The 12,107-nt window shown below is 43.3% G+C and overlaps 1 protein-coding gene across 1 annotated transcript in view; it reads left to right on the top strand.

Moving 5' to 3' along the window:
• The window catches only part of gpc3 (glypican 3), a 100,353-nt gene that overhangs the window by 46,241 nt on the left and 42,005 nt on the right, over positions 1 to 12,107 (top strand). The window contains exon 3 of the mRNA XM_046030240.1: positions 10,891 to 11,579. Coding sequence (XP_045886196.1) covers positions 10,891 to 11,579 — 689 coding nt within the window. The remainder of the gene's footprint in view (positions 1 to 10,890; positions 11,580 to 12,107) is intronic.

Raw genomic sequence — 12,107 nt, 5'->3', positions numbered from 1 at the left:
AACAGTGTACAATCATCAGATCAAAATGCAAAGAGGGAGTAAATGGCACAGTAAACAGAAAACACAAAGAAACTCAGAGAGCAGTTGTGACTGTTGGCATGTTCCCAGCTTGCTAGTGTATTGGCCATTAGCTCACCAGTACAGTAAATGCACAATAACTGTATTTCTCAAAATTTGTAACTATTCTTTTAAAGAAATATTATATGTACGTATGTGTTATATTTATTAATAGTATTATTATTAGTAGTACAGTAGTAGTAGTAGCTGCATTTGTTGTAGTTTTTTTTTTAGCTCCATGAATTAAATACACCACTATGTTTCAGACTGCAGTTCCACTTTACTCGCATTGCTGCTGTTGTTGTATGCTGAGGTTTACTTTTGTTTTCTAATCCTTATCCTTATCCCCCTACTGTCCTTAGTTGTATAATACCATTTCCCCTGATGTCTTTCCAAATGAATTCCTTCATCACCTTGCTGAATTTAAAAGGGAGATTATGCCACGCACCGTAATGACAATTTTCAGGAGATGCAATGTTGCGGTAAATTACAACAGTGAAACACATTTGAATGTCCTGTAAAAAGGCTTTAACCAGATTTGGATGTTTGTTGCTTGAAAGGATGTTTCTGCTGCACAGTGGTACTAAGCCAAATGCATTTTTCAGATGTCAAAATACAACATGGGGATCTCTGCTCTTTTGTTTTGCTGATTGAATTTGGTGCCAATCATGCTTGTGTGTTTTAAAAACCCAGAGATGCCTTTACTTCTTTCATCAATGTAAATGTGCTCGTTCATTACAGTTTGCCAACCGCTGTACCATCATGCTAGAAAATATTTGCTTCCAGATTAAAGGGATTTATGGGCAGAAAGTAATTTTTTTTCCAAATTATTTCTGTTTGAGATCAGAATTCCTCCTCTTTCGTTAGGGTTAGATTAATTGTTAATTGTTAATTGTTGACATAATCCCCAAATCTCAGGACATCTGGTGTGCTTGTAGGAGTAGACTCCAGGGGCGTTGTTAAACTCATTTAATGGGGCTGGTGCCATATCGATATTTCACTGTGGTGTAATTAAACAGTCATGGAAAATAAATACTTTGGTGCATCATGTCCAACAACATGCCACTCGCAACTGAAGCCAAATTTGTGGTGATAACGGCAAAGAGTTTCCCCTTTGATGTTGATTTTAGCTTCAGATGACTCTGATTAATTAATCCCACTGGTCACAATTGTGAACCACAATTTTATATCAAGTTATTAAAGCTTTAAAACAGTTGTGCATGCTTTTATGACGCTCTCTGATTATCTATATTATAAACAGTATTTAATTATATATAAACCTGTTTTTACGTGAAAGGTGTCAGTGGTTACATGAGAAGATCCATTTATTTCTTGCTTGCACTCCAGGGGGGAGATGATTACATGACATCTTTGTAGTAGCAATATGTGTTAATGAAGTTATAACTACCATATTTGTCTATGAAGATTCTCAGTCATCCAGGTCATAGTTATCCAACGAGGGTTAAAATGAAGGGCAACTGTCCAGTTGCCCTTCATTTTAACCCTCGTTGGATAACTACCATATTTGCATGTACATAATACTATATTAGGGAAGTTGTACCGCCACATGTATATCACACACTTACAACATGTCATTCCTTTTGGGTTTGAGTTTTTTTTTTATTGATTGAAGAGCATGATCCCATCACATTGAGGACTGTATTGCAATTCAAAGATTCCAGCTGCTGGGTATTGAAATGTAAATTGAATGTGGCATTCCCTGTTTATAACGCCATTAAATCTGCGTGAAGTGATTTTTGACACCTAGGGATCAAAAAGACTATGAAAACAACAACAACACTGGAGACATGATAAACCATCGTCTTAGCAAACGGTTGCATATGCAACAGGCACAGAGCTGCATGAGCATCCCAGGGGAGTCGGGTATCTGGCCACATACATCTGCATTTCAGACCGTAGTGTCATTTCACAGAATAAGTATCAGTACAGTATGGTTGCTTCTAAAGAAAATATATACAGTATCTATAGTGTATTGTGGCCTAGCCTTGACTGAAAATCAGTCATGTCAATGTGTCCATGGTTACCCTGGTAGACAAGAAATTCTTCACATCTGCTCAATACTGTCACTAACAAGGATACACAATAAAAACAATAAACGCAATATAATGAAAGCCTTCATAAGGTCAAGTACTGATGTTTGACATAAAAATGAATAGTTCAAAAGTCAATATTTTGATGTAAGAGAACATTGTGGAACGTATGGTAACAAATCTGTATCTACAGATTGTTTCCGTCTCATCTGCTTTTACAGTTTGCTGCAGCAACTACACAAAAGCCGGACTTCTTGCTTTTGAGTTGCCTGTGTGGGCTGTTTGAACAAGGCTGCAGAACACTTGTTGCATGTTATGTTAAGGTTTTGGTCCTCTTCAGAGAACCTATTCTATTTTCACTTTCTGTTGGTCACTGACACATTTTCAGCATACAGAGCTGAACGGTATCTTGCAACAGCATTGTGTGTCCTCAAGAGCATGTCACCCAGAATGAATAAATTATCACTTCAGAACTTCAACCTGATATTTATCTACGTGAATGCCGTTGGTACCTGTGAGCTCAGCAATACCCCTGGGAAACACCTTTTAGCCAGGTCTTGTTGAATTTTGTTGGTTAACACATTCACTTGCAGCTTTGGCTTTTCAGCACATCTGAATCTAGCCTCTACCCTGCTATGTTCTCTCAATTTGACTTTTTTTTTTAGAATAGCTTGCCACGGTACAGCTTAGTTCGTATTTCTACATTTCACACTAAACTTTTTTGTTGCATCACCCTTTTCTAAATGTAGAAGTATTGATGAAAATGGTTAAAAGATACAAGCAGGTAAAAAGAAAAAGTACAAAGATGTATGTGATCATAAAAGAAGGCAAAAGCTGATGGGCTGTCAGCTACAAGAGAAGAGGTTTAAATGTGCAGGTATACTGCCAAAAAATGTGTTGCAAAAAGGATGAATATTGTTAACTCTATCTAGATTGTATGTTCACTTACATCGTCTCCATGAAGAGGTGTATGTGACGAATGGTTTTCATCAATTTTAAATGAGCCTGGCAAAATGCTGTCTTAGCTTATTCTCCTTTGTTTCTTCCCGGCATCCTTTGTGGTCGTCAGAGCGATCAGGCTTAGACTTAAAACAGAAGTCATCTTCTGAAGCCTGGTTTTGAGAGCTGTCTTCTGTTTTGCGCCCGCTGTTCAACTTGTTGCCGTTTCCCAATGTTTCTTTTGTTTCTGAGACAGCTGCTCCCCTTGCCTTCACAAACTCCAAAGCTCTCCGCTCTGCATCTTTACTCTGATAACATTCCCAGTTTTACTGATTCCCGGTCGATCTGTCAAACACTGTTGTTAAATCAGCCTAAATCAATTCCTGCTCTCTCTTTTAAGCAGCCTCTGGCTATTTCAGTTATTTCCCGCTGATCTTTTTCCACCTCTGCCGCCAGACTGCCGTGCTCTCCTGACCGCGCATTTCAGTCCTGATTCCTCCCTCCTTAGTGACAGCTTTACTGATAACCTGTGAGCTGCAGTTTGCAGGCTGTTGCTGAACTGCAGGGCCCAACAAAAGCCTGTTAAAGTTACTTCTTGCCAGCCACAAAAAGCTCAGCTAGAGCTTTTCATGCCCCACCACTTCTTTTTAACTGCTGCTGGTAAAAAGCTCCACATTTTCATGTTCCACATCAAAGTCTGTTGGCATGTTATTTCTCCCTGAGGCCATTCTTCCTTCCTTTCACAAAGTTAATACTGAAATACCCCTGCTGAAAATGATTTGTTAATTTGGAAACCTTTTTTCTAAGTTACCAAACTCTGGTCCATCAAACACGGCACACACTGATTCAGTTTTGAGTCGCATTTGAGGCCACATTGTCATGAGGAAGCGATCCAGAAAACACTGTTGTCCTTACACAGCACTCTGTAGCTGTGTAATGAAACTGTCATTGATGTCCTTCAACCCTCAGGGGTTCAGGCAGTCAATTACAAACACAATCACACACTAACACACACACTCACAGTCCATTTAAGCTCATGACAAGGGTAGAGTAAGTCTTCTTCAAGTAATCTTGCAGTGCAAGTATATCACAGTATATCTCACATACTGTGTATCATTATAAAGGAAAACTCAAACTCAACAATTAATTATTAAAACAGCAAGCCACTGGCCTTTCTAATCTTTTGTTAAATGCAGCTTGTATTAATTAAGAAGGAAGGTAGGATTTGTTCTCATCTTAACCATGCACATACACACTCACAAACATCAAGGGGGCAGATGTAACTTAATGAGCGTAATGTAACTTATAATATTAACCTCTAATATTATGAGGTCAAATTGATTGAAACAGCGTTGTGAAGCGCCAGAGCCTCTGGCTGCAAGTCCGGCACTGGGGACAAAAATCTAACATGATCATTTAACATCGTTTTTTAATCCACTGAAAGTTCTTTGTCTTGTAACGACTCTGCGGCTCCATATTCACAATTAAGGAAGCAGCCACCCCTCCTGCATCCACGCCATTGCACTCCATCTCTTTCCCTCCGTCTCTCACACTGTTTCTCTCTCTCTCTCACACTGTGCACCCATCTGTTTCAAGAACTTCAAAAACACTCCGTATCCCCTCGCTGCTTTGCTTTATAAGTTCACTCCAGTTCAGTCCATTGCTCTTTTATGTCTTTAAAAGCCTGACTTCAAAAAGGAAAGAATCTCATCTCTCGTTGCTATTTAAGCACTTTATGAAATGGCAATGCAAATATTTCTTCTATAACATTTGTTTCTGTCTAAAAGTGAGCTGTGCAGAATTTAAGCTGGTGCATGGGCGTGATGCGTTGCAAGCATGAAAGATAGACTGAGGGTGAATGAGTGGGAGTGTATTCATCTTAAACCACAGGATCCAGTTAGAGATGCATATTGGATTAATAGAGCTTGGATGTTTGATTTGGAGTGGAGTACTCAAGCTGTGTTTGTCGTGACCTCTCTCATCTCTGCTCAAAATGTCTCCCCTCTGGATGGGCTGCAGGCTTTTTATCCACGTCCTCAAATCACAACCCTGGAGAGCAACAAGAGCTGTGAGTGTGTTAGCGTGTGTGTGGTGGTCTGTGTTTGTGTGTCCTGTCTCTCTGTCTCGGCCAGTGTGCTGGAAAAGAATCCATTATTGGAATAGCCTTTCACTTGAGTGGTAGCATTCCTCTGAGCCCAAAGATGTATCTACTCTATGTGTATTTTGTCTGCGAGGCGAGCATTTGATTGGGGTGTCAGGTCTCTCTCGCCCCCGTGGCCGAGTTTTGGCGAGAGGTGTGCGATGTGTCTCACAGCTCTGGCACTGCTTGACTCCAGCTGCCTTTGAATGCAGCTTCAAAGCCTGCCTCGCTGAATGTTTCTCTCCACACGTTCTGGCACTGTTCACGAAAAAAACCCTCCTCTTCCTCCCCTCCAGCTCTCTGCTGTGTTTTTCCAGTTCACTTTTGCCCTTGCGTCCTTCCCACCTCACCGTGTCCTCTGACAGCGCCTGTTTGCCACTTTGAGATAGAGAGCACGACTCATCTTTGACCTCGGCGAGGACCGCAGCGCCAGAGATCAATGGAGTCAATGGTGAAAGACAAAAATATGGAGGCAGAGGAAGCAGCCTGGCATATTATGTAGGAAGTACTGGTCTGTGTGCTTGAAACATATAAAGCACTATCAGCACCTGAATATCACTCCCACTCTTATTTATGAATTATTATTATTAACTTCTACAATTACTTAATAAATGGGGAACATGGCCCTATCACAATTCAGTCAAAGACACTTATGTAAAGGAATTGACCATTTGTTGTTAAATTGTCTACAGTTGGATTATTTTGAGAGCAGAGTCAGAGCAGCAACAAGGATTCCGCTGGAATCCCCTCCTTAATAAACACGTACATTAGATATTACTTAATTACTTAATCAATACCAAAAACCTTGTGCATAAGGAGGAGACTGGGATGGAGGAAGGAGCTGCATCAGCAAACATGAGGGATTAATAGTAACATCGTTGGTGCACTCACTTTCCGGTTTACCTCCAAATAAAAGCGTTTAGTTAATCGGGCTGTACTTGTTTACAACATATCTGTCTTTTCTGAACGCCCATGTCTTGGTAGCAATGTTCGTGATCCCATCAATGACATCGCTGAATACAATGTTAAGATAACTGATGCAACTAATGGCCAAAAAAAGATCCGGGGGAAAGAAAGATCCATGTTATTATAAACTGGATTTATCTTTGTGCATTCTTTAAAAAAAGACATCAATCCAAAACAAAAGTGTTAAAATTTTTAAAATGTGTCAGAGTGACCGACTCATTGTGTGAGATTTAGAAAATCCCTCTTCAGTTCATTTGTTTATGGGGGAGCAGACTACAGGTCATGATACCAGAGGATGGATTTTCATTGTTTCTTATTTTGTCTAGCTGTGGGGAAACATTTTTCAGAAGCTCATGTGGAGGCAAATGAATGAAAAGGAAAATCTGCTTGTGTGTGTGTGTGTGTGTGTGTGTGTGCGTGCGTGTGTGTGTGTGTGTGTGTGTGCGTGCGTGCGTGTGTGTGTGCAGCTTCAGTCCTTACACCTGACTCACACCTTGCTCTCCCACTACGGTTTGCCAAATGTTCGCCCACACTGTCACCACCTGGCTACTGCTGCGCGCTGTATGATTGCGAGGTGTGCGCGCGTGTGTGTGCATGTGTGTGTCTGTGAGTGGTCTCTAACAGATGGAGTAACCTAATACATGTCTCATTTCTGCCCCGCTGTCCATTGGCCATCACCGTCTGATGGTGATGCTATCTGGGCCTTACCAGCATCCTGTCTGCTTTGTTCCTGGAATCAGCCGACCCCGCCCTGCCCCGCTGCCGCCGCCCCGTAGGCCCAGGGCACCCGGACTCAGACAAGGAGTAGCTCATGAGGTGGAGCTGCTCTCAGGTTACCTGGGACAGGCCGCTCTGTGGGAGCTGAGTAAAATATGTCTGGGAAAAACAACATATTGTTTACAGTCAATGAACAGATGCAGCTTTTGTTGTAGACAGGCTCATGAAATCATAACTGAATGCAAAGCTTGCTGGTGTGTGCATGTATCAGCCTGTGCATACGTCCATATGCTCAATACACTCATGTGAAAACCTTAGAACTTTAAAAGCTTTCTTAAAAAAATGGCTGATACGAGGTTTCCACCTGACACACAGTGTGCTGGCATGTGTCTTTGTGAATAGCTCCCTGTGTCTTCCTGCTAGTCTTCCCTCTGCATCCTGGACAGGGACTGTTTTGTCACCAGGACCAGGTGGCAGCGGCTTCTCCATCCGTCTCCGTGGCGGCTAGAGGTGACACCCCATCAGCCAAATGGATTAGTCTCATTGGCTGGGTAATTTATTGATGTTTTCCTCTCCTGGGGATAATAGGTGTATGGGACGTTGATTGATGAGGCAGCACGGTGCATGTCTGCCTTGGCAGCGTGTCAGCCACAGCCAGCGGCCAGTCAGTCAGTCTGGTGTGTTATGAGCCGCAGAGTTGACTTATGTAGCGCCCAGACTGACGGCCTCATGGACATCAAATATGCTCATTGACAGGCCATTCATATATTATGTGAAAAGCCTGTTTTATGTCAGAGCTGGAGTCACTTAGAGCTTTTAGATGTCAGAAATAAGTGACCTCACCGTAACAGATTCATTAGATTTCTTTTACACTTCAGACTACCTGAGATCTGCAGCACTTGATCACAGTTTAATTGGAAGCTTTGATTAATGACAGGAAGTAGACATTATGATAAAGCATTCACAATATTACACTGCAGATTTACGGTATCTTCGATGACAATGAGACAGAGAGGCTGCTGAATATTGGACTTCATTTAGTGGATATCCATATTTTAATGCCCGAGGAAGCGGAGAAGCTCTGAATCCTTGGAGTAAAAATGATCTGGCTGGTGAAACAGGTGGACAGAGGTAAAAGAGGAGAGGGAGAGACATTTCCCTCTGCCTTGTGCCGCTGATCTATCTGTAAAAAGCCTCCAGTCTCAGAGGAGAAAGCATTTTCCAGCAGCCAGCCTTCTGCCTCCATCTGTGACACTGACAAAATAAACGCTACTGCTAATTTTAAGCGTGACCCAATATGTTTTTAGGCTCCTGCTCTGGTAATGTGTGCTCTTGACCTCCTACAGTTGGATGCAGAATGTCACAGGTCCCTGACACACAGCCCCTCTCCCCTCCATTAGAGGATACCTGATCCTGCACAGGCTTTCAGTGATGAAAGAGAGCAGGCAGCGCGCGCAGGAAATGGGCTCGCAATGGTGCTTGCCATGACCCCGACTACTTAGAACCATTGAATTGCATTTATGAAGAGCCCTCTAGTCTTTGTCTTTGCCATTACAAAGTGGCTCTCCGCTTTGTGGTGTAAGAGATACTACAGGTAGCAGCTGAATTACAGGGTTTGATGTAAGAGGCTTTCATAGAAACCAAGAAAATGAGAAGCAAATAGCTTTGAGGTGGATGTGCATTTTCTCACTGCCTTCAATTTTCGATCAGTAACCAAATATAAGACGCTCCTGCTTTTGCACTACCAGGAATAGACAGCTTTGTATTTCTGTGTACATCTGCGTGTGTGTTTTTCTGCGTGTGTGTGTGTGGGCGTGTCTCACCTCCTCCCAGTCTGTCTCCTTGTCTCGGTTGGCAATCTGCACATCTGTCTGCTCATTGATCGCATGAGGGAAGTGCTCCGCAGACGCAGTGGGACATCCGTAGCCTGAAAATCTAAACAGATGTGCGCTGCTCCCAAGCATCCTCTCACTCTCACCTAAACATCCTCAAATGTTTTTCTCAACCTTTATTCACCCAGCAACTGTATCGGTGAGCGTGCATGCTGTTTTCCACCCTGTTTTCCATTCACACACATTCAAATTTCCAGGAGGAGGTTTGGGGATAAATGGCCTGCTTAAAGCGAGGATGTGTAACTTCTGCTGAACAGTGGCTACTGTGGCTACATGCGGCAATTACAGGATACTGGTGTATTGAATTTCCCTTAATTTCCAAAGATTTTCTTGAGTCAGTTGATTTAAAGATGCCATCTTTTTAAAAGTGACTTACAGTAACACAGCGTTTTAGCTTGAAACTGTATTCAAGCCCAGACACACAACCTTGACGCAGAGCTTTTTTTTTTTCATGACACTGCCTTGTAGTTTAGAGGCGTGGATCATCGAAAATGCACGTCTTATTTTAATCTACAGGGCAGCATTATCTGATTTTCTATGGCCTCACTTTACACCACCCAGGATGATTTTGCATCTGTTCATGTCCACTTGCATTTATGCGTGGACTTTATTTGCCATTGCAGTACATCTAAAATGTGCTGTGTGTAGACAAGCTTGCTGAGAGCGGGACCACAAGCAGGAAACAACATTTCTCCTGCTGTTCACTTCTTGTTTTATGTTTGTGATAAAACCATTGAAATGCTATTCTTTGACAGCACGACAACGTGAGTGGAGCAATATATATAAACCACCATAAGCTAGTGGTCACACCAGACCAAGGAAGGCTGCAGCAGCAAAAGCCCTAGTTGTATGGATGTGACCAGAGTTTTGTTTCCGATGAATTCAAGTTTTAATAAAAGTAAGATTGTGATAATTCTTCTTTCAAAAGAGACATAGTTGAAATGAATACCAGCAGCAGTTAGATAGAAAGAGGGAGTGATGTTCATTTCCTTTGCTCAGATATTGTCATATTCTTACGGACCTCCTTATGTGCCTGAAATTGCACAGAGAAAAACATATTAGACGTTCGACACAAAAAAGACAGAGCTGTCACATCGTTTCTCAAAGCTGTCCAAGGACTCAGAGCACTGCATAGGCTGATGAGCTTCATTTGACCTCAGAGAACCATGAAGAGAAAGAAATTAAACTATCCAAGCAAGAAAAATCAAATAACAAAGATGAAATGGACAGCGTTTGTAGCACAAAAACCAATAACTTCCTCTAATGTCGCCTAAACCAGTGCCTCCCCCTCGCGCCCCACCCTCACAAAGCAGTTGTGGCTATCACTCTCAACAAAGTGATGTAGTGGACTAGCTGCGGTATAAATGGGATTTCGGCATACCCAGCTATTCTCCTGTCCAAAGCTTCATTTCACTGACTCTCAGCTCCCCTGCTAAGTTCAGTAATGGAGCTTTAAATCCCCTCTGTTGTTGGGTTCTCACTCGTTTTGCTACCGGGTCGATGATAGAGCTCTCGCTTCTTGTGCCACCTTGTTGATAAGACTTCACTTTGTGCCTTGAAACGCCACTGATTATTTTCCCTCCTCACATCGGCCACACGCCCCTCCCTCCTGCATGATCTGAATGCTTTTCTCCCTGCAGGTATCCTCGTGGCCATGCTTCTCCTGGTTGACTAATACATTGAGATTAGCGCTCTCTTTTAAGGGGACTTTTTCATACCTCAAATCTTGCTTTTCATCTGCTGCAGAAGCTTTGCTCTCTTTATATTCCAAGTTATCATCTATTATTGTGTGTGTGTGTGTGTGTGTGTGTGTGTGTGTGTGTGTGTTTATGTGTGTTTGTCCTGTGCAGAGAAAACAGATTGAGGAAAAACTGGGAAAAGTGAAATAGAACAGTGCGTGGGAAGTTTTCTCTCACTGTGATTGTTAGGGTTGGGGTGGATGTTTGGGAGGAACTGCATCTATTTGAGTGTTTCATGTTTTTGAGCTAAATTGCCGCCTTTTCTTTGACAGCTTGGTATAGTTGTTTTGATTACTGAGGCACCTGCTGAATGCAACAGCTTTCTACAAGGTGGCCTGATTTTCATCTCATCTGATTCTTTCCCGTGCTGTTCTTTTGCTTTCTTGCAGAGGCCTTTGACCTGGTGCTGCGTCACGGCCGTAACTCCACCCTGGCCATGCTGAAGTCAGAGTTCCCAGGTCTCGGAAGTGGAGCCCAGAGCTCCGTGGGGCAGCTCTTCCTGGACATGTCGCTCTACATCCTGGGCTCAGACTCTGCAGTGGACCACATGGTGGCGGTGCTCTACGGCCGCCTCTTCCCCCTGACATACCGCCGCCTGCTGGGGGGTAGCATATCCTCCTCTGTGTCTGAGGAGTGTGTAAGAGGAGCCTGGAAGGACTCAGGAGCATTTGGCCCATATCCCAAAATGATGATGACACGTCTGTCTCGCTCCCTCCTGGCCACACGAGTCTTCCTGCAGGCGTTGAACCTGGGCATTGAGGTTGTCAACACCACAGACCACCTGCGGCCCAGCCGGGATTGTAGCCGGGCCCTGCTGCGGCTGTGGTACTGCCCGCACTGCCAAGGCATGCTGGGGCCGCCAGCCTGCAGAGGCTTCTGTCAAGCGGTAATGCACGGCTGCCTGGGGGGAGCGGCCGAGGTGCAGCCTCACTGGAGGAACTACGTAGACGGACTGGGGAAGCTGGCTGGAGCCATGAGGGGAGAGCAGGACATGGAGGCTGTTGTTCTTAGACTGCCCTCAATGATCAAACTGGCTGTCAAGCACGCTGTGAACGCCCGCATCCGCCTCACCACGCTGGTGAGTCCACTACACACAAACGTACCTACACACTAAGTGTTTGTCTAACTGTACATAGCACTGCATTAAAACACTACATGGGATTGCATTGGTGTGGGGGTTTTCTTAGAGATGAGACGATTAACCTGCAGGAAGTCTAGTTTGGGGGAGTTCGAAGCCATCACATCACTGCACTGTTTACAGTTTATATAACACATGAGATAGTGTTACAACAATCGTCTTCTCCTGCTTCTCAACAAAAGTAACTCTAGTGCCTCTCTGTGAATATATGCTCTGTCTTTCATTCACTTCAACTGAGGCCATGCAACTAATAAATTCAACTGTGCATCTCCCGTTTTGGGGATAAATCACTTATAAGTGAAGTGAACAGAATTCTGTGTTGGTGTATCATTTATCCCAGTAAAAGTTCTTCAGGCGTACATGTTTATGGGCCCACAGATCGTGATTATTACAGTCCTTTACCTCTCTGCCTGAGCCGAATGACTTCCTGCTGACTTCCCGCACACACGAATGGCATGAAATCAGATC

Source organism: Micropterus dolomieu, linkage group LG19 (assembly GCF_021292245.1).
Source record: "Micropterus dolomieu isolate WLL.071019.BEF.003 ecotype Adirondacks linkage group LG19, ASM2129224v1, whole genome shotgun sequence".
In the NCBI taxonomy this organism is placed as follows: domain Eukaryota; kingdom Metazoa; phylum Chordata; class Actinopteri; order Centrarchiformes; family Centrarchidae; genus Micropterus; species Micropterus dolomieu.
The sequence above is the reverse complement of the archived record's forward strand: the minus strand, read 5'-3'. Positions and strand labels throughout refer to the sequence as shown.